The sequence below is a fragment of the Homalodisca vitripennis genome, chromosome 6 (assembly GCF_021130785.1).
Source record: "Homalodisca vitripennis isolate AUS2020 chromosome 6, UT_GWSS_2.1, whole genome shotgun sequence".
Classification (NCBI taxonomy): domain Eukaryota; kingdom Metazoa; phylum Arthropoda; class Insecta; order Hemiptera; family Cicadellidae; genus Homalodisca; species Homalodisca vitripennis.
In genome coordinates, this window is record NC_060212.1 from 68,331,587 (window position 1) to 68,359,569 (window position 27,983).

The window sequence follows — 27,983 nt, forward strand, 5'->3', positions numbered from 1 at the left end:
GTATTCGTAGCTTTAAAAAAGGTACAAACTTCCAATACTCTCCGATTCGTATTCGCAGTAATAACTACAATGAGTTTATAGTAAATAAGGTAATTACAGATACTTTCCAAGTTGACGCAAGTTTTGCTAGTGGTAAAGCAGCGTAAAATAGAGATAATTTGGTACAAAAAAAGTACAAACTTAGACGTCTCAGTAAGATTAGTATAAAAAGACAAATCAACAGAATTAGCTTGTGATGCGCTAGAGTCCGTTAGTTACGAAAGCGGTTGTTCCTATGCGTCTCCAGAGTTTTATGTTTTTTATATCGTTATAACTCTTGCAGGCACTAAGAATAACCTTACTGCACATTAAAAGTGTGCTGTACTGGTAACTTTACGTTACTAATACTGTTACTAATATACAGTGTATAATTACCTTATGTACTGTAGGAAGTAGAACATATCTATTTATATACAATTATACTCTGCATCTATTTATGAGTACGATTAACTGAGTATATTTTGGACTAGGTTTCTGAGAATACCGGTTAATAAACCAAATTACGTCTCGTCTCCTTCATGCAAACTCCTTTGCAAACTCAGTCAAAATAGGTTCATTTTGTAGATTCAACTATATATACTTCTACGAAGTTCTTTATTTGTAATCACTCTTTATATTACATCAGTTTAAAGGAATATTTTCTGTGTTCCTGATTTCAATGACATGATTTTATGTAAAAATTTGTTATATAATATTATTTATTATAACCAATTATTTCGCTGTTCCTGTATTACAAACAATAATGGTTCATCAATGATATTTTGTTCACTTTATTATTTTCCGAGTGCCCAGCACTTGGATAAGGCTTAAAAAAATACTCGTGAGAACTTTGTAACAGGTTTGGTATTGTTTATTTGTAACCGTTACTGAAGTATCTCTGCAACTGTTATTTCAGCACACATCTAACGTAGAACTCACCTGGTTTTCGCGGATGGGGCTGTTGGCGGCGATGGGCTGTGTGCCGTTGTACCACGTGACGTTAGCGGCCGGCCGGGCTCCAACGACGTGACAGTGCAGCAGCACGTTGTCACCCTGCTTGACCTGGTTACCGCGGTGGGACGGGTCATCCTTCAGCGTCAGATTCAGGGAGAGAGACAGTGGTCTTACTGTGAACAATATTCCAGACATGATAAATTACTTATCTTTGCTGAGTGTAGATTGTGAGGGATTAAAAGAAAGTCTCTCCGGAACAATAAAGACAAAGCGATACGCTGACAATTTCAGTACGGACAATGGTGAGAACAAGAGGTCTAATGAATCTAGCCGAGGAAAGCGCATCCAAGCAACACTAATTCTCAGAGATTTAAGCCGAAGGAGGTATCAGTAACTGTGTGCACCAAATGGAGTCCAACGGGTCTCTACAGATTCTGAAACTCAATGAATAACTCCACCACCTCAAGACTACATCCCCCCCCACATGTATCTAAAAACTATTAAAAGACTCCATAGAATCCAAGAACTAGTTTTGAGATTTAGAAGACACGAAAAATGACACCAGTTCCAGTGAAAACCGTACCGTCACTGAAGAAAGGGTATTTATACAAAAAACATTGCGTCAATGTAAGGCAGCTAGCAAATAGACAAAACATAATAAAATAAGACACTCTCACTTTAATGGTTACCTAACAATGACTTCTACACCAGTTAACTTGACGATGTGTCGTCTATTCATAAAACATAACTATAATAAACAATTTATCTAGGCAGATGTAAATTTATAACACAACTTTGACGATTTATGAAATTGAAAATTTGGTGCAAACCGATCTAATTATACAATAATTCATATGTAAATTTGTTATAGTATTTATAATTATTATTAAAACAAGATAAACTATTTATAAGTTCATAGAGTGCAATATGAAACAGTAAGATGCTCTATTTTTTACTGCTATTTCTAACCACGATGTGGATACCTTTCAACCAAAGTTCGCTGTATCAACAAAACTTTTAAACTTAGAGTGGAAAACTAACTTTGGAGTGTACTCAAGGATAGTGCTGTGTCAAGAGTGGAAGGCGAGCTAAGGGTCTCGAAAAATTTCTTTGTTTCATTTTTTACCCTGAAATGGAAGAAAGAAAAGTCACGGAAGATCTGCTTCAAATAAAAGACCGCAGTTTATAAGGCGTTAAACGCTTTGGGGAAGGTTTCTCGGATTTAATGAGTCAGATTATTTAAAGAGATATTCGAGAAGAAAAATTACGGCTTATAGGCGTTTTGGAAATAGCGCCGCCTTCTTGATTCCGACTCGCTGCTAATTAGTAAGAAATTACGCCTTTACTCTTAAGACCCGCGAAACGGGGTAAATTAATCCTTTACAAAATAGCACTCCTTTTCAGATCCGTTGAAGCGGAGGGCTTAAGTCTCGAAAGAAAATCAAATTACACGCTCTATTTAACATTTTCTCATTCACCCCCGGCCACGAGAACCGTCTGATAAATGGGAGGATCTTCGTTACATTCGACATATTACGTCGTTAGCCTCAGGGCCGCATTGTGCAATGGGCTCGTTATCCTCGTTAGCCACGGCTACAGATTACACTGAAGGACCCTTCAACGAGTCGGTGTCCTGTGCTGAATGCGAGCAAGAAACGGCACGATGTGACGTGGCGGCGGGGGAGGGCGCGGGGTTGTGAGGAGGTGTTTTGTCGTGAGAGGGCGTTCCGGGCTTCACTCTCGTAGTGAATAATTGATTACAACCTAAACCGTTCGTAATGAACAAGTTCTTACTACCGTCATAATCGCATCGGCGCGCATAATTGATAAGTGCGAAACCGTAGCGCCGGGGAGGGAAGGAATCCGGGATTGATTAAACAGGTAAGGGTTTCTCTTCAAACAGCCGTTGCGCTGAGGATCGGTTGAGAATTTTAATGACTTGCATTACACGGTATTGGGAAGTAATGATAATCTCGGTTTCTCATCCTAACACACGATAAAGTGTTGCTATTATTATCTTCATCCTGCAGACAGTCCTGCGCGATTGACATGCTCACTAACGTAATAAAACAACCATGATAAGGTTCTATATTTAAAAATCAAAACAAATGTCATAAGAATCTCAAATAAATGTTTGATTACAATTTGTATAACGATAAACAAATTAAAGCAATACATTTTGTATATTTTGACACATAAGTCACAAGGTAAAAAAGTCTTAATTCCATACATTCCATTGCGTTACGACGTTTTTGAAATGTTTGCACTTTCAAAAATATTTCATAAAATACTTTTATTTTTTTGGTAAGCTTTACTCTAACACGTATTTGGTAAATTATTGAATTCAGTAAGTGTCAGGTATTGCTTAAACAATCAGTATATGGGAGTGTAAATTATATTTTATTATCTACAAATACGCTTTTGAGATATTTTCTTTAAGACAATATTTTTTCAGCTCTGGACCAGATTTCTACTACTTACCCTATTATTCCAATACTGAAATTTTGCACAGAACCTTTGAATTGAATTTGTAACACAAAACTAAATAATTTAAAATAAAACAAACTTTATGCCCAGTTGTTATACTCTTATTGCAACCCATAATACTCGAGTTGTAACACAAATAGAATAATTCCACATTCAGCTCACCTTTAAACTTTGCATGTAACAAGCTCGACTAGATAAAACATTATGCTATTCAAATGTTAATGGGGATGATCCCTAACGGCTGCATGTAATTAGAGATTTACAACTCACATAACACGATGTTGTATACACAACGACCGCTACATTATTGTGCTTAATCTTGTGACTAATTAAATAAAACGACTACTGTAAACAGACGCATTTAATTTTTGTTCGTGATCACATCCTACCTGAACAGTAACTAATTTAGTGCTGTAGAAATCACTATAATGCAATTACATAAACCAATTATATAGTGGCCACGTATCTCCCTCAAGGGTGTTTATGTAATGAGGCTTAAGCACGGTATTCTGAAATACAATGAAACATCGTTAATTTCTGAATTACCACAGAGATCTAGAGTCTAGGGACTACGGATTGACTTTGCATTCAGGCGTTAATGACATTTACTGTTAATTAGTCAATTCTGTCGTGCCAAAACTCGTATATTTTTTATCTAACGATTTACAATACAGTGTGTCCAAAGTCATGTGATCATTATTCAAAAAGCGATTCAGGGTCGCAAGAAAACGGAACATTACGTCTAATAACTCATTTTTTCCGTAGTATTTTTTATACAAATAACTAACAAGACTAATGTTTTAATTTAAAAGAATGTGTAACCATTGCTACGTTAATTAGTTTAATTAGAAACAAAGTCACAATTCAATACGTGAAAACTCTTGAACGTGTTTATAGTTCTTACGATTGCATTACACGAACATTCAAAAGGTACAATACCGATTGTTGACCATTTTACACGATCACCATCAAAGACTCTCACTGCTGTAGTTTGGACGGTTATAAATATATTTTCCTGTAAAACACAAAGACAGATGGTCGAAAAGCAGAGTATATTTTATATTTATTCCATTGGATTGTTTAATTTAGGTCCTGCACCAATTTCTCAAATATCAATCACATTTACGTACAGTATATTAAAGTTTGTTTTCCCGTTACTAAATTACTAAACTTTTACGTTTCAGTAATTCGAAAACTGTAGCTAGATTATACAAAACATTTTATGCATATAACTTTTTAAATAAAGAAACTGACTATAAAGAAATTGTACAACATAATAAATAGGTAAACTTAGGCTAAGCTGAGACGAGTCTAAATGGTACTTACCGTAAACGTCAAGGTCAACATAAGACACGAAGGGCGTCTCAAGGGCATCGTTCTGAACTCTGCACTCGTACCTCGCCCCGAGGTCCCCTCTGCTAATCGTGATCCTTATCTTCTTCCTCGCCACAGTCTGTCCGTTCTGAACTTCTACTTCCGTGTCGCCTGCAGCAAACAAATACACTAATCTATAGATTTCAATTACAGTAGATAATCTACTAGATTGACTACCGCCATCTAATCTAGTTTATTCACGATAATTCTTTTCTTATAAGTAATGCATTACCACATGGTTCTCAATTGGATAACGAACGCCCTTTGTTCATTATAGAACACTTACCGTACAGCTGACTATTCTTGCCATGTATCTGGCTACTTTTACCATGTGTTTGGTTATTCTTAACGAAAAACTGACAACTATTACCGTGTATTTGTGACCTCTTACCATATATTTGGTTACTATTAACGTGTGTATCCTACTAGTCTTATTATTGTTTATAATGCCACATTTGCCTTTACTGTTAATTTTTTTACTGTAATTGTTTAATAAAATTAGGAATTAGGCTATTTTTATGATTTGGTGACAAATCACATATACCGTAATAAATAAAATTCGAACATCGTTAATTTACACTATTGAAATAAGTTCTAAACAATATAGTGTTCCATAAATGTTTATTTCCAATTTCTCATTATTTATTATAGAATAAACTAAAACGCTCATTCTTTTTTCAATTATGGATAAGTTAAAAGGATGGATTACTTTAAAGTTAGGCAGCTGGTTACAAATGGCAATGCACTGGTAACTAGAAGGATGTATTGTGCGTTTTCTCAATTTTATCAGGATTTCTATTCCTCTTACTACCAATCAATCAGCTTTAACCCAAGAAAAGTGGTTCACAAAAGGGGTTGAATTATAGGTTAAAACTGTAAGCATCAAACTTTGGCAAAGTGTTTGAAAAAATACCACAACAATATTATCGTTTAAACATTGTTATTTTACAGGAGATGTTCCCAAAAGACGTCAGCTGAAGGCTTCATGCAAATATCCGCAGATCGGAGGTCGGGTATTTTAGTTGGATAAAGACGTTTCCGAGAGAGCCCACTGCTTGGCAAAAAAATACCAGAGCTTTCTTTGTTGCCGGCATCAAAAAGCCAATTCCTCGGTCAAATACAAAGTCCACATCAAAGGGCGACGTAAGCTTCTGGCTTTCCCAATGGTCCGTCAATAAAACAAAATTAGATAAAGGAACATTGCAGCGTAGCTTCTTTACGGTTATAGCGCAGTTATCAACAAAGAGTGAAGGTTGGCTACTCGGTTCTCTAAGGGCCGGCTTTACGGACGGCCGGCCTTATTGGGGATAAGTTGTATGGATTGGCTCACTTGTTCTGAGCTCAACTGTGTACTTCTTCCACCTTTCAATGTCGTGCAGCTACAGATGTAACTCTCTAAAGGGAATCTACAAAGATTTTACTCTTTTCACTACTGTTCTTACAGTTTCGTATGTTGTGCTGTTCGGCTAATAGTGATTTATCACGTCAGTTGTGGTGTACGATCAAAATGAGTAACTATCCCATACAAAAAAATACCTACGACATACTTAATTTATAAACAAACACTCAAATAATTATGAAATTTTATTTTTGTGAGGCTTTTCGTGTTCAAGGAACACATCATCAGACCCAAATATAGTGGACTTTATTTCACTTTTATTTCAACTTGTGGGGTCTGATAAAATCTCATAATTGTTGGAGTTTTTGTTTATAAATTAAGTACTTTATTCCAATAAGAAGAAGGTGGTAGAACGAATTCACCTACGACATAATCAAGGAAATGGTAAGTTTTATTTTTTAGACTGAAAAATACAAACTATCGTACAGAATGGGGTTCCAAAAATGATTGCACGCTCAGAATAAGACAGTGCAATCAACACAGTTACAAACTTCATAACCAGGTTTATTTTTTAAACTAGTGAAACACTTTTGCACACGTTTGCATTAAACAGATTTCTGAAACTGCAAATGAAATCTTCATATGATCTGAACATCAAATCTAACATAAAACCAAATGCTATAAAGGCAAACTAGCACTATACAGCATCTAAATAAATCTTAATGTCTATTTAATCGGAATTGTGTACCAAATGTTTCTAGATTTTACCAACTACACGTGGGATGAGGATGATTAACGGATTAACTAAATAAATTTCAAAATAGTACATGTTTTGCCGAGACAATTCATTTCCCCATAGGGGGGCATTAAACACTTTATAATAGCGTATTCCTAAAGACCAGGAATTAATTTTAATTTCTTATACCCTTGTTTGATATTTACTTACCCTTTTTATTAGGATTTATATATGAATTTCACCTAAAAAAAGAAATCGCTCGTCTACCGTTGTATAGAAGTGAGATGGGACGGAAACTGCTACTCATATTAAACGATATATTGTACAGGAAATCTTCATATGATCTGAACATCAAATCTAACATAAAACCAAATGCTATAAAGGCAAACTAGCACTATACAGCATCTAAATAAATCTTAATGTCTATTTAATCGGAATTGTGTAACAAATGTTTCTAGAGGATGATTAACGGATTAACTAAATAAATTTCAAAATAGTACATGTTTTGCCGAGACAATTCATTTCCCCATAGGGGGGCATTAAACACTTTATAATAGCGTATTCCTAAAGACCAGGAATTAATTTTAATTTCTTATACCCTTGTTTGATATTTACTTACCCTTTTTATTAGGATTTATATATGAATTTCACCTAAAAAAAGAAATCGCTCGTCTACCGTTGTATAGAAGTGAGATGGGACGGAAACTGCTACTCATATTAAACGATATATTGTACAGGAAATCTTCATATGATCTGAACATCAAATCTAACATAAAACCAAATGCTATAAAGGCAAACTAGCACTATACAGCATCTAAATAAATCTTAATGTCTATTTAATCGGAATTGTGTAACAAATGTTTCTAGAGGATGATTAACGGATTAACTAAATAAATTTCAAAATAGTACATGTTTTGCCGAGACAATTCATTTCCCCATAGGGGGGCATTAAACACTTTATAATAGCGTATTCCTAAAGACCAGGAATTAATTTTAATTTCTTATACCCTTGTTTGATATTTACTTACCCTTTTTATTAGGATTTATATATGAATTTCACCTAAAAAAAGAAATCGCTCGTCTACCGTTGTATAGAAGTGAGATGGGACGGAAACTGCTACTCATATTAAACGATATATTGTACAGGCGATATTATTTAATTTAAAATCACAACTAATCATCAGACAGATAAATCACAATTAAATTAGCTTCAGGCAGCGAGATTAAGACCTTATAAATATTCTCTCTTCATCTTGTGGTCTGGTGTTCATATGACTGCTATTTAGGATTCCCACCTGTGTCTATACGTGTATAAGGCAAAAGAAATCTAAGAAATAATGTACTATTTGGTAGAAGTAGTTTTTTGGCACCTCTCGTTAAGACTTAAACCAAAACTATATAGGCCGATCCTATTCATTCCTTTGAGCCTTTCAACTAACGAAAGCTAGGCTGCGTTCTTATAAAATACAATTAGACTTTCAAATCCATGACAGCTTTGTGGAAACCTCGTCAAAAGTTTACATCACCGGTAAAAGAAGAATACCACACAATTTAACGTCTGAAAATTATTTACCAGTAAACTCTCTTAAGGCGCTAAGTACAAAGACAGTTAATATTGTAAATAAACTTCGTCAAATCGCTTTAACAGCACACAATTGCTGAAGTACCAGTTCTTACCGTACATGTGACTCCTTTTACCAACCGTGTGTCCGACTATTCTAACCATGAATACGGCTACTCTTATTATTAATATGGATACTCTTACCGTGTATCTGGCTACTGCCGTTCCACCACTGCACTGTTGGGGTGGGTTTCCCACCCTCAGTCTCGCAGATGAGAAGCATCTCGTCATCCTCGCTGAGCGGGCCCACCTTACTTGCGTTCTTCAGCTGGTTCTCCGTTGCCAGGCTGGTACGGAACAGCGACACTGAGTTGGGCTTGACTGGAAACACGACAAATTGCACTTTTATACTGATATAATTATAATAGTATTGGCCACTTGTATAATCAAACTGAAGCTACCAAAGAATATTTTTATTTATTGTATAAGCAAATTTATTTATAAACAATTTATCAGAAAATACTGGCAACGGTGCTATATGTATTATTCTATAAACTCAAACATCTGTAACCGACTGAGAAGCTGGTAAATAATGCGCTTAACACTAAACGGTTTAGAATAATTGAAAAGCCGCCTCCCCCCCGGACTTTGAAACAGTCGGATGGTTTGGTTAGGCCTTATCAAATAGACTCCGGCTAGAGGTGGGGATTGGAGATCAAAAGATAATTCACCAAACTGAGGATTTATCAAAAGTGAATCAATTCTCAACTGGGGAGGGGAGATGTGCTCGCACTCCTCCCTCGTGTGGGAGTCCTTCCTCGCGCGTATGCTCCTCTGGGAACCCGAAGGCGAGAGGGAGCGCGAGGGGTTTAACCGCTGACTGTTCGTTAGTGAGTGTGTTTACTAGCAGTTCTCTCCGGAAAGTAATTCGCTTGCAGGTTATTTCGGGACACAGTATTATAGAACTGGTATTTGACAAAAACTCAGGTTTTTAACTCATTAATTTGAAGGAGCTACACAATCATTTGTTGAACGGTAATATATGCGAATACAATTTAGTTCCTCTGTTTATAGTCAACTAGTATTTCCTCTGTTCGGAGAATTCTATGTTTCTATTAATTATTATTAGAATTGTAATTTTCTTTGTTATGGAGAAGACGGGCAAACTAATTAATAATTTCTATAAAAAAACAACTGTTCAACTAAATAAAAAAAAATGTATCCACATTTACCTTGGAGGAGAGAATACATATTAAACACTATATATATTTACATTTCAATAAACATTAAATCACAAAAAGTACTTAATACGCCGGAACTCGATCCTGGATCTCACACTTGCCGAATGTAAACAAAAGTCATTTTACAGGTATTTGGTCTTCCGATCATATGTTAGTTTGGTTATTTAAACGCATATGGGATAGATACGGCCAAATACAATATAACTGAATAGTAAAGTAAGGGCTCTGTGGTGTAGCGGTAGCACACTCATCCGGCAAGTGAGAAATCCGGGTTCGAGTCTCGGCGAAGCAAGTAGACTACTTTTTGCGATTCAATGTTTATTGAAATTAAATTCGGCTATTGACATTTATACAAATTTTATACACACACACACACACACACACACACAAATATATATATATATATATATATATATATATATATATATATATATATATATATATAATTTGTGTAATATTAATACATGTTCTAAATGATCTAATTTATTTAATGCTTTATACGCAAAACAATGTAGGTAATAAATTAGTATCTGTCCAACTATAAAAGTTTACCAGATAAACTTTCTGTTTCCGGATTAAAATAGAAATAAATTTGACTTCTGTAAAAGTCTCAATTTTGAAAACCAAGTATCGGAAACATAAAACATGAGAGTAACGCACAATTATTTAAGAGAAACAAAGCGCTATACATTGTAACAAAAGTTTAATAGTGCACGTGTACCCTTGCATCATACTTAACAGTGAAAGGTCCTTGTAAATTTTCATCTCAAAAATCCAGCAGGCACTGAAACGTACGTTAAAATTCAAACTCTTCCATATTACCCTTTCTTTGTCATTATATTTTGGAAAATAATAAGCGATACGCTGTTTAAACTATGTATTATTATTTACTAATAAAAATAATTAAAATTTAAAGATATATTTTGTATTCATAGTATAGACGATATAATAAGTATAACCCCTAATCATTACTTAATGGGGGTAACATTTCGAGGGAAACGTCCAGTGTGCCAAACAAGTGTAATAAGAACTGTAGTGGATAACAATTGTGTGTTACGACTGCGACGGTATATTGCAGAGTAAAGCTAAAATAAACAAAGTGCGCGGCGAGAAGTTGAACACAGTCAGCGGAGCTGCTCCAAGTGGCATCGTTCTTTCCATCCACGTTGGCGAAGGATATAAATGGTTTGTCAGGAGAAGTGTATGTCTCGTCAGAAATAAAGGATTGCAACAGGAGAGAGGGCAGCTCGGATGTGAGGCGAGATGGAGCACGTCCCTGCAGAAGCGCCGAGTTTTCAAAATCACGTTCGACAAACAGACGGCGCTTGGCGCGGCGAGTTGCCACTTAGAGGGACGCTTTTTATTGACAAACCCGGGGGAAACAATGCTCGGTGATAAACACATCGCCTCAGCTGGCCGTGTTTTTACCCGAACAGCTGATTTATGACCTAAAATTGTTTGCGGATTTTCGGCCCCCGCCGGAGTCAATGGGTGTCGTCTCTTATATCGGGAAATTCATTCGTGTTTCTGCTAGCGTTTAACAAGCACACTATTATATAACTTTTACTAAAAATTATGCAAGTACAATTTTTAAAATATTTTTTTATACCTTCTTAACAAATTAAGTAATATGTATATAATTTTAGTGATTACTTATTTTACCTCTCTCTCCTATATAACTGACCAACGCATACATTAATTTATATAATATTTATATACAGCAAATCATTATAAATTCACTTCATATAAATACTATTATTAAATATAAATATAAAATAAATTAATTTAAGTAGTATTTAAAATACGAAACAGTCAAATCGTATGTAATTTAATATGTTATAAATATAAAAATGATATATTTTGTTATCAAATTAAGACTTTATTCTTCTAGCAATTACAATATAATGATAATGTAATAATAATAATGTATACAATAAAATTGTGTGGACGTATTTTTTTAAAGAAGCGAAATTTAGGTAGTATTATATTTATTTTCATAAATTACATACCACAACATGCATTGCAAAGTCAGACAAACTAAATTTGCAAGTACCAGAAAACGTTTAACGGGTTGTCATGAAAGAAGTGCAGTTTTTAAATACAAAACATATTCTTTCGATGATTTTCAGCATACTAAAATCTTAAACACGAAAATAATTTGATTTAGAATATTCAAACATAACTAACTAATCTTATAGTGTTATCGGTTTAGGAATAAATGTTCATTCGGTTGTCTTCCTATGTTTTCCAAATATACGCAATAAATCTCATTCTATCCCGGACCACTCAAGAAGTTAAAGACACCGAAACGCCACTTCCTCACAAACATGTCTTACAAAAGGAAAGGCTGTAAGGTTTTCCAAATTAATCCGCGTACTTAACCGACATCAAAGACGCGTTGTCACCCTTCGTTTATCCGCCCAGAAAGATTATCCATTTCATCCCGAGGCGGAAGAGTCTGGCAAATAAAGGCGGATTAGGGAGGGCCGGAATTGAAACACAACATTGTTTCCGGGAGGAACAACATTTCGGGAGATTTCCAACCTAGCCTTTACCCCTCCGAGACAACTTGTTTGCAAACATCGCCTACTAATCACGCCACCGACAGTCACAGGCAGTCCCACCCCCACCCCTCACCCCAGGGAGATGCTAATACAATCAATGTCCAATTAAATCTCGACCTGAGCTCGTCACGGAGAGGCGCGGCGACTCGGGTGACTGCTACACGAGACCAGTTGTCCCAAGCGGCTTGTTTGTTCGCAAACAAAATATCTCCACGAAATATTGACGTTCACTTTACCTTTCAATATTGTTTACTACAGTTTGAAGGCCACATCTTAAGGTGGAGTAGTAGAATAAACATTCTCGCCAAGACCGTACAATCTATCGGGTAAAGTAAACGTAGTTTGGAAAAAATTTTGTTAGTTTTACGATTTTCCTACAATACGTAGGCTAATAGGAAAATCGTATCACTATGTGCAAATAAAGTACAAAATGGATTTTACAATAAAATCTGAAAAGTCTTTAATACTAATACAAGTCTGGTAACCAGTTTAAAGCTTCTGTTCACCGCTTTTTGTTGCATGGTCCGAGTGACTTTTTTCGTTCTTAGCATGTGTTATATCTTTTTGATAATAATACTGTGTCATTGCTCGTTATTTTTTTGCTTATTTGTTATTCCTTTTTTCATTTTGTCATTGATTCTTGCGTTCCTTTATGCAGGTTGGATTGTTGTTGACATTATTAGTCGTTGTTATTTTTATGCACGTTATTTCTATAGCTGTATTATGGTTCTCATGTTGTTTTTTCTGTTATTTGCTTCATGTATTGTTTTTGTATTTTTAACTTTTTATATAGTTTTATTATTCATTCCCTACATAGTTAGTTTGTTGTTATATATCTTTATAAGCCATATTTATCCTTATTGTGGTGGCTTATCCTTATTATTTGTTATTGTGTTTATACTGATGTTTATTTTGTATTTTTATTATCTTTTAAGTCTGCCATTTATATTGTAAAAGTTTTAAATTGGAATGTCCCTTGGAAACAAAAAAATAAGATATACAATGTACAATGTCTTTTAATACCAATGTCTACACGGTAATGCGATAAAAAGACCAATAATTCCCTAAATTTAAATAAAAACACTATAAGTTATTAATTTTTACTAAAAAATACAGACATATTGTGATTACGAGTTATTTGAAATAAACTCTTGTCATAAAGAATGTATAGGGTGTACTCAAGAGTTAGATCAAAGAAAATTGTATAAATGTATTCAGGTTTATTTAATCTAATGTGGCAATGTAGAAAAGCAGATTCGGATATGGACTACAAAGCAACGAGTACGTAAAGTCAAGGACCCTAAAAGCACCTTGACTTAGGAAAACCCAATTGCGGCAAGGTGGGCCCACCTGATTAGTTTCCGGCACTGAAAGGTAGATGTCGTGGTTGTTGGAAGGCAAATTTTCTTGAGGGGAAGATTAAAATATTTGGCGTTCTAATATACTCTAGATCTCACCCTGCCCGGTGCCACCCCTACCGGTAAATGAGATTCCAGTGCCATCACCGCCGTGCCGTGACGCACCGGATGGCGCGGGGTAGCAGAAGCGCCCGAGGCAGTCAGACCACAAACCTGATTACCAACTCAGCCACTAGGAGCGCTGCCTGCTTAGCCAATCAGCGTCGACCGTCACGTCCGTCCCCCATTGCAATTTAGTTTGTCGATTTGGCGGTCTTATAAAACGAATTAAACACTTCCGAGCTGTGTAATTTGTTAATTATGTATTATATAGTTGTTGGTAAGACGAAGTGATTATCTGTTTCACAATTTGATTTACAATACATATTTTTACTTGAATCACACATTTAATACAATGTGGTAAGTTGTACTGCATTTGTTGTAGGTATTAAAATAAGAATAATCCTAATTATATTCTCACTGTTATATATTCGTGAGATAATTATACAGTACTATTTATGAATGCCATTGTTGTTATTGCTAATCAATATTGTTATTTAATCGTGTTAGTAGATCATTCTTTACTGTTCAGTTCCTATCATGTGTATTGTTAGGTTTTTTGCATTAATTCAAATGTTAAATATTATATTTTGTCACTTGCCTACTTGTATATTATACTATTTAAATGTTTTATTGTTTTTGTACATTTTGACGTAGTATTATATTTTAAGTCCAGTGTTTATATTTTTGTGATTATATTGTCGCATTTTAAAATACTAATCATACTTGTTTTAAAATAATTTCACTTTTTATTGTAACCCATTGTAACAAATACATTGTAAATGGCTTCCCCGCTGGCTTGTAATATATTAAGTAAATGAACATAACATACAAATACACATATGTACACACAATCAAGAATATAAGAAGATAACAGTGAAAAAGATTCTGATATACAAGCAATATTAGGAAAATTATGTTAAATAAGGCTCCAACTTACAAACACCATCACCAGATAATATTGTATAGAAATAGCCAACAAAATCTAATTGCAACAGGCTAAGTAGAAAAGTGCAACTCATATAAATATAGGTAAACAGTTTTCAACACATAAATGGGAACTTCCAGAACACAACACTTCGGTAATGGGAAATACAGATGCAAAATGTATGGAGTAACGATGCTTTACGTAGGGTAATTCACAGGCAGTGTAATTAACATGAAGTAATAAGTGTAGTCCAACACCATCTCGAGAGTAACTGATGAGTATCCCATTATTCAGGAAGGAACTATTGCATGAGATGGAGCCGTGGAAGCCAAATTAGCCGGGTGGAAGCGATCACAGAGGCGGTGTACTTCAATCAGCCCATCACGTACTCACGTAGCCGCAAGACAGATAGCATATGTGACTAGCAAAACGGAGAACGCAATCACGCGTCCGGCGGAGAATTAGTGGGAAGCAATAAGAATGCAAATGTGGGGCGAACGATGCCTCTACCCGGCCAGATTTACGCGGCGTCCGAGAGATATTTCCGCTCCGAGTTATGGACCCATTGGCATTCCTACTTTGCTAATATTGAGCACATTTTATCTGAATATATTGCCTTTAACCAGGATGCATTTCCCTTTCCATTTATAGATTTGGTGAAATACGACAGCGGTCGCACATACAGTCAATAATCATACGGCCCTTCCAACCCGGCAATTTATTTTTAATATGGGCCTGAGTTATATTCTCGAAGGGTCCTTCTTGGAGTATATTATAAATATTGAAGTTTCGGATACCAGTTCACACTATGCTTTTAGGAACCACCTGAGCTATGATTAATATATTTTATATGACTTTATTAACTACATAAATTCATATTTTCCGTTTCACCATTTAATGAGAATATGAACTACATATACAAATTAAGGAAGAGTAAGCGATACAAAAATGTATAGATACTTAATATAAAATATTATAACACTTTTGTATTCGTGTATATGTTAATTGGTTGTTTCTGTAGTATTACATTAATTTGTATTTAACTTTTATAATGGAGTTAAAATTTTTGAAGGGGTACTCAAATAAACGTCACAAAAACAATTTGATGACGTTTAGCAACAGCCATGTAAATTAGATTTTTTTTTTTTAAATTGGGGAAAACCCAATTTAATGAAATAGCATATTTAGTTGTTTCACACCATTTATGCAAAAGGATATAACAAAAAAAAAACTATACCGAATACATAGTTTATAAAATGGGTTTAATTAAAGGGAGGTTTAATTAATGGGTTTCATTCCTGTTGCTTCTTACACTCAATGGGAATATACGTTGCATCCCATAAGTGATATATTTACCTAACGCACAAGCACAAAGCGTACAGACAGCTGTTTTATCTCGAGAAAAGCACACCAACGGAAAAGCCTATGAAAAACAACAAGGTGTATTTTCCGCGAGAGAAATATGCAAAGGAAAACAAGTAACGCTGGGAGAATGGATTGCTGAGCTCACACGCTGAAATACGCGGGTCAAAGTGGTCGAGGCAACCCTGCTCAAGAGTCAAGAAAAGGAGTTGTAACAAATACGGGACATCAAGGAGCATCAGTCAGTCGGAAATCTCGCCGTCCATTTTGGCCGCGATATATCCTTCGTTATTGCCGTATCCTTTGTCACATAAACGTGCACCCACTGTCTGTATATACGTTCGTTATATGACTACGTGAATATTATGAGGTTTTAATCTGAAATATTAGTGTTCTTTCTTTTTTCTTCGATAAGACGAGAAAGAAAACCCTGTTATCTATCCACCATAATCATGTGTAACATATAGGACAAAGAGAACAATTATAAAAATCTAAACCATTTTTAATAACTAAAGTATATGAAGCAAGATGGCATATTTTGAGAGCCGCTGACCGAGAGGCATCCGATTTTGAATGTGCGTTAAATAGAGTTCAAATTGAAGTCCTGTACGTGGCGTGCAAAGTATAAGGTTTACAGTACTGTACACCTTATACTGTACCGAATCTTCTCTTTGTTCTATTTGATAAGATCCTCGCACAGGACAGTGCCACATGTGGAAAGGCAGAATAAGATTAAAAAGGAGTTCAGAATATTGTTTACATTTCCTAGAAAAAGATAAGTCTAAGAGAAATAATAATTGTTTTCCTTTATTTTTGAGTACCAGGAGGATTCAGTTATTTTTCTACGCATCCTTTTTTTGGATTCACAATAATTATTGAATATCCAGATTTTTATCTCAATGCAGTCTACAACATAAACTCTTGTCTAATTTCAAAACAGGTGCGTTCGTTGATTTACGTGATTGAAACCATACATTTTTATGGTTAGGAGATTATCCAGTAATAGTCATTACAATATTTACCTAGGCACTGTAATATAAACTTACAAAGTTGACATCCAACAACGTCTAATTGGCTCAAATACAAATGCTTTTACTACGATGATTAAAGTATTAAAAACTGTTATTACATTTAACTCCTAAAATATATCCCGACAATACTGAAAGCCATGGTATGTTACAAAGTTATGTTAACATCTAGTAATGCAAACAATGATATGTCAAAAATCAGAAGGAATGCTCTACACGTTACAATAATATCAATATATTTTTAACGCATCCGGAATGTTTTTCTAGGTTTTGTGTACACATAGGAAATTTAAAGCAAGAATTTTTGCGATGGGGAAGAAACCAAATATTATGTAGTTTTAAACATCCATTATCTAATAATTTACAACACTAAGTGAAATTTGCGAAGAATCTGGACACCTTTCCAAACATCACTATTTCCTTTATTAAATATGTCTTAAAACTGCATAGTAGCAATAATTTTCAAACCTCGGAAGCGGCAAACGAATATTACTAGTCGTTTTTAGACTCTTCCTTCTGAAGTTTCTATCTTAAACAAACTTAGAAAAAGTCATATTATGTTAGATTATTTGGGATATTTCCAGTTTAATTTGATCAATAACGCTTAATAATACGCTGAAAATGTAAAACATTGTCACAAAACCTCTGCTATGACACTTCTGCTGGCCCCCGCGTTTGTAATACATAAATACACACATAAAATAAAATAAGTTTTGTAATAGTTATTATTTTATCGTTTTCCTTAGCGTATTTATCTTTTTATTAATCATTTACATTTAAATGTTAGTTGCAATGTACTGATAAAAATTATTTAATAGTATACACCCTATCTCGATGATTACTATTCCACAGATTTTAAAATGAAATGCACAGCTCGCAAAAAGGTCCCTGCCACAACATGTATACAACTGCCACTTTAAGGCTTAAATCACACGTACACCTGTATTATTCTGGGTCAGGCAACCACGTTAGTACGACATACACGGCATAGTCACTGTCAAAGGCACAGCCATTACCTGCAACATTATCATTACTGTGGATAAGCATGGTAGGTCTTGCATGACCCAACCCGTTTTACATGCTCCATATCAATAATTAAGATACATTCCAGGTAAAACCACCAAATTATTTCAAATACTTTTCAGACATATTTATCATCCCAGGAACAGGACATAATAAACATGTTTGTTTCTGAGATTAATCGAACAAAAATCGAACAGGTGTTTTTATCGTGTAAAGTATTCGCGTCGCTTTGTGGTTCACTCAGTTTACTGTATTTTTAATCCCGTCCTTGTAATTATATACAAGGCTCCTATTCCACATATACATCTATTGTATTGAAGAACGTAAGGTAAAGACATAGTAGTGATTTTCAATAGTACCGGATAGGCACTTCGCAAATAAAACAGACGCAATAATAACTTGGGTAAAAGTTAGTTTGAACTAAGATAAATACTTACACAAACAATGTGTTTGACTTTTATGAAATTTTGCATTAAGAAGTTCATATAGTGAATAAACCCAGGCATTGCTTAAAAATCTTAAGTTGTTAAAACCAAAAAGAAAACAGGCAAGTTGCTCGTACAAGAAGTAACATGTTTTTGAGCGTATCTGCAACTTGTATTTGGATCGATCGGATTTCATAAAAAAATACAATAATATATCCATTACTTATGCATAAAAACAAATTTTGTAAAAATTTTACTTAACAGACCAATGAATGTGAAAGCGTAATAACGCAACTGACATGACTACTCAGACACCTCCTTACAGAAAAATATTCTATTACACAGATAAAATTTGTCAATTTGCAGAAAAACGAAAAAAAAATAAGTAACCACAAAGGTAAAGGTTTTAAATGTATTTCAGTAAGTGAGTGTAAATCATAACATGGTGTAAACCGTGATATTAAACCCACACTACTAGTACTGTAGCACATGATTTTTCCTGCTTAAAAGTAATGTATTGAAATCTTAACAGAAATAAGTATTGAAACAATATAATTACCCCACGTAACAAAGACCAAATTCAAAGCGACACCAATTATTTATTCAAACGTTATTAGAGAAACAAGTATTTAATTCAACAAACGTTGAAATCTGAAACATCTTAAATATCGAGATTAAAGAGCTCTAGCTCCAGAACAACTTAAGTTATTCAGAGATGTCATCAGAAACTGTTCCAACCAGAGGTCAAAGGGTGGAACTTGTTCTAAAGTGTAAAGTTTAGAAATGGAAGTTTTGCTGGCGGACATATTACTTTGGCCTGGACACGACTGGAAATTACCTTGGCAAGTTTTAAAAGCGTGCACAAGTTTGAAAGAAAACTAATGGTAACATGATTGAAAAACTAAGTATTTATAACATTTTTAGGAGACCATTCTAAAAATGTTCTTAAAATGATTCTTTAAATCATTATAATTATATATTTTACAATATTATTACTTGCAACGTGAAGCAACTTATTTGTGGTAATACATCTACTAACAAATCCAGCAAACAGCGGATTAATCATACATTAGCTTGATTTTTTAAGTGTAATCACACGCTCAATCATACCTACGTAATTGATTATTGGCCTTCTGAATCCCAACAAATTTGCGCTATTGACGTCATACACTATCATATTATTAAAATACGTAGAAATACGCCACACTAAGTATCGAGTAAAAGTCTCCGATTGAATCGCACGCAAAATTTATAATAACTTAATTCATTTATTTCTTGAAATATCCTGCAAAAAACCACGTAGCATAAAAACTTTAAACTGTGTTTTTTGGAAATTCCTATTGAAAAACGTGTTAATTAACGAACTTCTTAAAAAAAAGATATATGTTTGTTTCGAATTTCAGCAAAAATTGTTCGAGAAGGACAGCAAGCTGTTAATACCAATTGCTGTATTAAATTACCAAAATACTAAAATTACTACATCGATTGATATGGTAGAAGATGTACCAAGAATCCGCTCAATTTATAGTATTGCTTTAAATTAATTAAAATAAACTGGCTATAAGAAAGTTCTTGAAATGTAACAGTATGCTATGTATTAAATATTTATAATATACATTACTCACTGAGGGTGATGAGGTTGATGAACTGGACGACTTGGCAGCCCTCCCGGACCTCCAGATATGTGATTTCACACTTGTATACCGCTTCGTCGGCCACTTCAAGCTCCTTGACCCGTAAGTGTGACACCGTGCTGTTGGGCGTGTACTGTAGTTCGGCCCTGCACAAATAATCATGGTTAATTCAATAATGCGGTTAATTCATTGTAACTTACATTATTCGGAACGGTCTTTCATTTACACACCCACTTCATTCTCTGGGATACTGTATTGTTAGGAGAATATTGTAGGTGGCGCAGCACAAATATCGTAGACCACAACGCGTGTCACGTCACTAGCTTCGCCGAGGTTGAATGCAAAGTTTGAAGTCTATAGCTCATTTCATTAGATTAAACGTGCTACTATGTCACAAATTAAAATGTCATATGATTGTACTCGTCCGTTAACATCATGGTTACTTTAAAGACAAGTGCAGAAATGTTCACTAACGCTTATCAAAATCGCACAGATTACATACACCATCATGGTACACAATGTCGACTTTATGGAAACGAAGCGTTATACAGAATTTTAAGTTCGTTCTCTAGATATCGTTCGGGCAGACATACAGACAGACAGACGGGCAGACCATGGAAGATTCATTTACACTCTTCTTCTACTTTGCTTTTCTCAGTTCAGCACAAATATGATGAATACGATCACCGATAACTTATATTCTCCGTACTTGGTATATACAGGGGTGCTGAAAAGTCACGGGACGGTCTAATAACTTTTGAACTAATTATACAATCGATTGGGATATTGTCAGCAAACTGAAGGCAAACACTTTGAACATTTGTTATAACTGTTTTGGTAAGTGATTTGAAGTAAAATAAAAGATTAAGTGTCTCAGTTTTCTCTAACAACCAGAATGTTTGCATTTGAAAAATTCTGTATTTTATAATCTTTGAGTGTCCGCCATTTTGTAATGCGTCAACTGTTTTACGTCAGATTTTCGCCAAAATGTTTCTAATTAAAAGAGATTTAATTTGATGTACGACTCGACCTATGTTTCTATTTAAGAATTTTCACCAACCCTAGCGGGACGTCCCCCATAAGCAGGATATCATGGTGAAATACATAAAATAATAGTTTTATATGAGCAAAAGCTTGATGTAAATTTTGGTTCTTATATTGTAATTAGTTCAAAAGTTATTAGACCGTCCCGGGACTTTTCAGCAGTGTGTGTGTGTGTGTGTGTGTGTGTGTGTGTGTGTGTGTGTGTGTGTGTGTGTGTGTGTGTGTGTGTGTGTGTGTGTGTGTGTGTGTGTGTGTGTGTGTGTGTGTGTGTGTGTGTGTGTGTGTGTGTGTGTGTGTGTGTGTGTGTGTGTGTGTGTGTGTGTGTGTGTGTGTGTGTGTGTGTGTGTTATATACCAATTCTACGTTGCCTTGAGGCCGTGGATACAGTGCTATTCGATAGACATTGCAGCTCGGAACAGCATAAACTAGATATATCATGGAATAAAAGTTAAATAACTATATCTGGTGGTAAAAAAAACTAAGAAAAAGTAAGTTAGGTCATTGCTAGATATATGTATACTTGAGCATACGTAACCAAGTATCACGATACTGTCTTTTAAAGACACGTTAGAAAGTACGTTTGTTAGTAACATGCAGTGAACTTCAGTATAAGTTACTAGGAAACGTAATCACGAGTTTAAATTGGCATCAAAATGTAAGTTTATTGGTAACAAGCAGTATACTTAAGTATACATTACTGAGTAAATAGATCATTTGCTTAAAGTGACATCAGATAGAACGTTTGTTAGTAAAATGCAGTGTACATAAGTATACGTTACTGACTAACGTAATCACATGTGCAATATTGCATCAGAAAATAATTTTGTTTTTAACCCCTATACCTGAGTATAAGAACTGCGTTTAAAATTGCATCAGAAAGTACGATTATTAGTAAGAAACCGTACACATCAGTTTAAGTAATGTGATCATATCTTTAAAATAGAGTAAGAAAGAATTGTAGTTGTAATGCGATATATCTAAGTATAAACTTTGTTCTTTATACCATTTAACGGAAACTTTACGTCAAAAACATTATTATTTAAATAATAATTTCAATTTGGTTTAGTTTAAAATACAGCATTCCTACATTTTTGTGGTCACGTACTTTATAAGTAAACGCTTCAAATGGTTGTAAACAGTATTAAAAAGAACCAGGGTGCTACGAATATCGGAGTTAGAACGACATGAAATTGTACAGTCTACTTGATCTTTTCATATTGCTACCAATACAAAAAGTTTTGTACTCTGATCAATACGATAGTGTTGTGAGACAATGTCACCCATGAACTAGTAGGAGCAGATGATGAGTGTGTTCCGTAGAACTTGTGGGGGGGGACTACCAACATTAGAAAATGATTACTCATCTCAGTTACGGAACTGCTGATGGCTTTGGGATTGGATAGGATTTAGTGTACGGAGATTGGTTATTTATGGAACGGAGCTCTAGTAACCACTAACATTGTTCATGGAGATTACAAAACAAAGTACAGTGTTTTTATATAAAGTAATAATTAAATCTCTTAATATTTTTTTAGTTATTTTTTTTTTTAATGTATGTAATAGCAATTGGCTTTAACTTCATAAAAACATAACATCCCCGACGTACGTTCATCTACTTTGATAGAAATCAAGCGGGTGAACAAATTAAAAAAAAAAACGTCATCCCAAGTTATGACATGACTTTATAGCTACTACAATATGTATAAGGGAATAATAAAAAATCCAACTGATATGACAAAAAATATATCTTTTATGTACAAACAATATAGTTTTTTATCAGTTTTACTTAATGGATCGTTAAGTCAAATGTAAAGAAACCTACATTATGACCATAAATATACTTTCAAGTATATAAGTGTTACTATATCATCACTAACTGTACATATCAGAAACCTTATTTCCTTATGTATCAACTCCACTTTCATGGAAAGAATTCACATTGTTAATGTGACGTGTTCGAAAAATTGTTTATAACTTGAGTCAACAGATTTTTAAAACTGTAAAATGGCTATAATAATGATAATACTAAAATATATATTTAGCATAAAATGACATTTCGACACTAATGAGAGAACTCCATATGAGATAACAACTTAAGTACCCATTGACAGAAAATATAAAAAGCGAGTTTAAAACCTAATCAATAAAAAATATTGTTCAAATACAATTTTGTGCTGTAACAGAAAGAAAAGAGATAAAATGTCTATAAAAAGTGCAATGATGTTACTCTTGAAAAATTACAATTTACCGTACATGGGTGCGAACGGATGTGATTGAATAAGAAATCAACTACCATAAAATAGGAGCCATTAACAGAAACATAGGAAAACTATAATTTACATATGATATGTGCTTAATCGTGAACCGTGTTGGTAGGATATCAAACTTAGCCTCGGGAAACGATACTACTCAACTCAAAGTCAAAGTAAACTAACATCAGTATTGAGTGGGAAAATAGTAATTCAAGTAGCGAGTAGTGGGCGGGCTGTAGTTTGCTAACAGAGAAGTTAGTAACAGCGCTAGAGTTGGGCGGCGCAGCGGAATGCCGCCTGTATCGCCGGCACAATCTGCTAGAGTGGGTAAGACAAACATAAACTCGCTGCGGTATTTGACTGGCGAACTGAATCAACCGTAAGTTTATATCAGATCAAAGGTGTGCAGATCCCGTGGGACTCTCTCCTGGGGATATTGCGGGACCCTTTGCCTGGGTCAAGTCGGTCTCGGGCGTATATTGGACCTTTCCTGCATCTTGCGTCTCCATTACTTTTCAGAGAAGATGCTTAACAGAGCGAGTGTTTTCTTGTACGTCAAAAATTTCTTTCAAATAAAAGGCACTAAGAAAAGGCCCTATAAGAGCCTTCTTAGGCTCCTTATGAGGGAGGAGTGTGAATTTACGATTATTAAGAGCATTTTTCATAATGAGTTTATATTTCCAGATTCAATAAAAATTCGTCATGACTTTAATTGTAAAAAAACCAAATTGTGTATTATCTACACTGGAGAAGAAAATACACATAAAAAATGGATGATGAACAGTAGTAGCGAATGTGAACATCTGTTCAAAATTGAACGAAACAACATCAGAGTAAGTGATGAGCCAGGTGACATATTTTATTAAAACAAAACTACGTGTTCTATAATACGAGGCATATCAATGCAAAGCCTCGGTTGTGGCGCGCGGTTGCCAGCTTTACAGGAATAAGAACTAATGATGGGATAATCGATCGAATTTAATAACCGAGCGATCGTTATTGCTGATCTTTACTTCGTATCTACCGTCCTGAATCCTTTACCTTCACGATTTCAATTAATATTTGATAACACTACGACACAGTACATGAGCAAAACATAATAGTAAAATAAAAACATGCAGAATAATCTAACGCTGAAGAAAAAAAATTATGTAAACAACTGGACCGAAGGGAGACGTCGTCGTTGAGTCGCCCCATACTGAGAATCAGCTGATATGATAATGTGGCAACGTCGCACAGTGAGGGGGGAAGTGGGGAGCGCGGACTACCCATACAGCCAGGCGAACAACCGTGCGAAAATAGTCCTATGACATTGGAGACAGTGTTGCCATATCGCTGTTGACCACCGGCTATGACCGCTTTGTCGTGGCTACTGCACATACTTTCTGCTTGATTTACATATTTGTAAACCATATGGACGAAATCAAACGGAAAAAAATCTATGTGATTTGTTTACGGTTACAACTGATGATGTTTGTTTATTGCAGTTTAGACAAGTAAGTAATTTGTCATATACAGTACGTAAATCTGGGAACCGTGATGGGTGCGAGGTACAGAGCTTGGGATTCAGACGCACAGAGTACTATTGGTCTATTTTTGTGCGCGTTGTAGTCGTGAAGTAATTACTAATAATAGCTTTTTTCAATATTTTAGGCACTTTAAAAAAGGCTAATTATAATCACCACGTAAAATAATACTCGAATTATAATGGTCTTTTGCTAAATTTCATTACCGCCAATGTTTGGTCTATGACAGTTGACGAACATTATTATTCACTGCAAAAGTGTATATTAACTCAATGTGCAACAAAAACCTATAATTGAGTATTAAACAATTTGCATAAGTTCACAACACGACAGACCTAATTTTACTTTATCTTTACTTTATAACTTTACTTACTTATTGGCTGACCGATATCGAAGCACTCATTGGGTCTGGCAAAATTTCTATTATGTCTGTCCGTACGATATCTAGAGAACAAACTGACTTGTAGACTTGAAATGTTGCATCAAGATTCTTTTCTAATTTATATTCTATAATAGGTAACAACGGGTTTAACCAGACACATATCAGAAATACATATATTTGATTTATTGTTTCTAGATCAAGGCAAACCTAATCCTAACCTTGGCATCCGAGAGACCATTAATTCGAACCAGAAGTGGAATTAAGCGCGTACGGCTTGAAATAAAGTCATACAAAATTCGTTTACCATCTGAAACTCTTTACCATGAACACTGTAATAATGTGTACCTAACACAGACCTAATTGTTCCAAAGTTACATAACCCCCTACCATTTATTGAATCATATGTACTTTAACTGAAAAGCGCAGGACTTCGATTATAGAATCCCTTGAACACTCAGCTAAACTCGTTTAGTTCTTAATGTAATTAATAACACTATTCAACATAAAATCATAGATTATTGGAGAGAAATTTGAGTTATTTCACAGGTACCGTACCTATAAAAAAGATTTTAATCTCCGAACTCAGAGTCAAAAATTTAAATTTAAATGTTAAATGGATCAGAAGGTTACAATATCTGTCAGTGACTATCACTTATTTGAGTAGAGTTAAGAATGTCATTTCAAAAAATATGCCCACAACTTCCTGTTTTTTAGCAGGAAATTGTCTTCGAAATCTCGGGTAATTGCAGGAATGGTATAAAGTGGAACATCGAGTTCGATGATGCTGAATATTACTCCATGCGGTTTTTACCGAGAATTAAAGAACATTTTTTACATTATTCTTATGTGTAACTATGATGGAATTAAGAAAATCACGTAAGAATTTTTTAAACAAACTGAGTATTCATATGATAGGAGTGCGTACTCCTACCTTTTAAAAAAGGCTAAGTCTTTGAGTCCATGGATTAATCAACAAATTTTGAATAAATTCAAAAAGAGAAAGAAAAACTATTCAAAATTTGTAAAAGAAGACCTTATGACAACGTTTTAAAAAATTACTTTAACAAATTTTTTGTTCAGACCTAAGCACTCAGGTTTCCTTCACAAAAAAATAAATTTTATGCAAGAAAAATTGAAAGTTGCAGTGGAAATGTATCACAACAGTGGAAAGTAATTAATAGTCTGACAGGAGTGACCTCCAACAAAAAATGTAGAGCGCATTGAATTGCCCAGACGGAACATTCACGGCAGAACCAAGCGTCATCGCAGACGAGATAAACAAATACCTTATCTCTGTCCAGTCTGACCGACCTTGTACAGTTCCCACAGTTACTCTTCCACTTGTCCCGTTCGTATCTGCAATCATTTTTTATAGAACCAACTGATCTAAATGAAAATAATACATGCAGTGAAAAAATTTAAAGAATAAAAAATCAACAGGTTTTGATAAGATTAGTGTTGAGTTGTTAAAATTCATTATAGATGAAATCGCTCCAATACTGGTTTATTTAATCAACATTAGTTTTAGCACGGGCATTTTCCCTGAAATGTTGAAGTTAAGTTCAGTTGTTCCAATTTTAAAGAAAAATAATTCTTTTCAATTGGACAATTATAAGACCCATTAGTTTGCTTTCTGTTTTCTCTAAGCTCTTTGAAAAAAATAATGGTCAAAAGACTGCTAAAATATTTAGACAATTTGAATTTTTTTTAGTAAACGACAATTTGGTTTCGTAAAAGGAAAATCTACAGAAGACGCTTTAACTTACATAACAGAAAACATTTATAGCAGTTTGAATTCCCAGATTAAATGTGTACAGGACTTTTTATAGATTTCAAGAAAGCATTTGATTTGGTTGACCACGAAATTCTATTAAACAAGTTTAGAAATATGCAGGAATTAGAGGTATTGCTTGGAGTTGGTTTAGGGACTCTCATTACAAATAGAAAACAACAAGTAAAGATTCAAAATACCTTCAGCTCAACTAGAATGGTTGAATCTGGGGTTTTCCGCAGGGATCGGTGATATCTGCTGTCTTATTTTTTAATATTTATAAATGATTTGTTAAACATTGAATTTTAACGGGAAAATTACAGCTTTTTGCGGATGATATAGCCATTTTTTACTCACATGAGAATGAAATAACTATTAGCGAACAAATAAATAGTGACCTATTTTTATTACGTAAATGGTGCCTCATAAACAAAAATGCAAGTTAATGTAAACAAATCTAAATTTTTAAATTTTCAGTTTTCAAAATTTTGAATTGCCAGTTCCTGTAAAATTCCATTCTGCATCTTGCAAACATGATTCTTTTGTAATTGCCAACCATTAGAAAAAGTAAAACACCTTCAAATATTTAGGAATTACATTGGATAAAAAATTTACTTTTGAAGAACATATTTCCATTCTACATAAGAAAATTACATCTACTATTAGAAAGTTTTATTTTTTAAGAAATTGTTTGTAGCAGTGAATTGTTTAAGATCTCTTTATTTTGCACTAATTAATTCCAGATTACAGTATGGCATATTGTGTTGGGGTGGAACTTATAACTTTTTAATAAACAGATTAAGAAACAACACAAAACTATTTCTTAAGGATAATTTTTAAAGAAGGCAAAGAGAGAAAGCTCTTTTCCTCTTTATAG

At 34.4% G+C, this 27,983-nt stretch overlaps 1 protein-coding gene across 10 annotated transcripts in view; it reads right to left on the reverse strand.

Moving 5' to 3' along the window:
- LOC124364418 (hemicentin-2-like) overlaps window positions 1-27,983 on the reverse strand; it is a 516,416-nt gene that overhangs the window by 57,974 nt on the left and 430,459 nt on the right. For all 10 annotated transcript variants that reach the window (XM_046819906.1, XM_046819907.1, XM_046819899.1 and 7 more), the window contains 4 exons: window positions 20,123-20,277; window positions 8,674-8,850; window positions 4,786-4,944; window positions 958-1,145 (listed from right to left, as the gene is read on the reverse strand). In XM_046819906.1, the coding sequence (XP_046675862.1) occupies window positions 958-1,145; window positions 4,786-4,944; window positions 8,674-8,850; window positions 20,123-20,277 (679 nt within the window). The remainder of the gene's footprint in view (window positions 1-957; window positions 1,146-4,785; window positions 4,945-8,673; window positions 8,851-20,122; window positions 20,278-27,983) is intronic.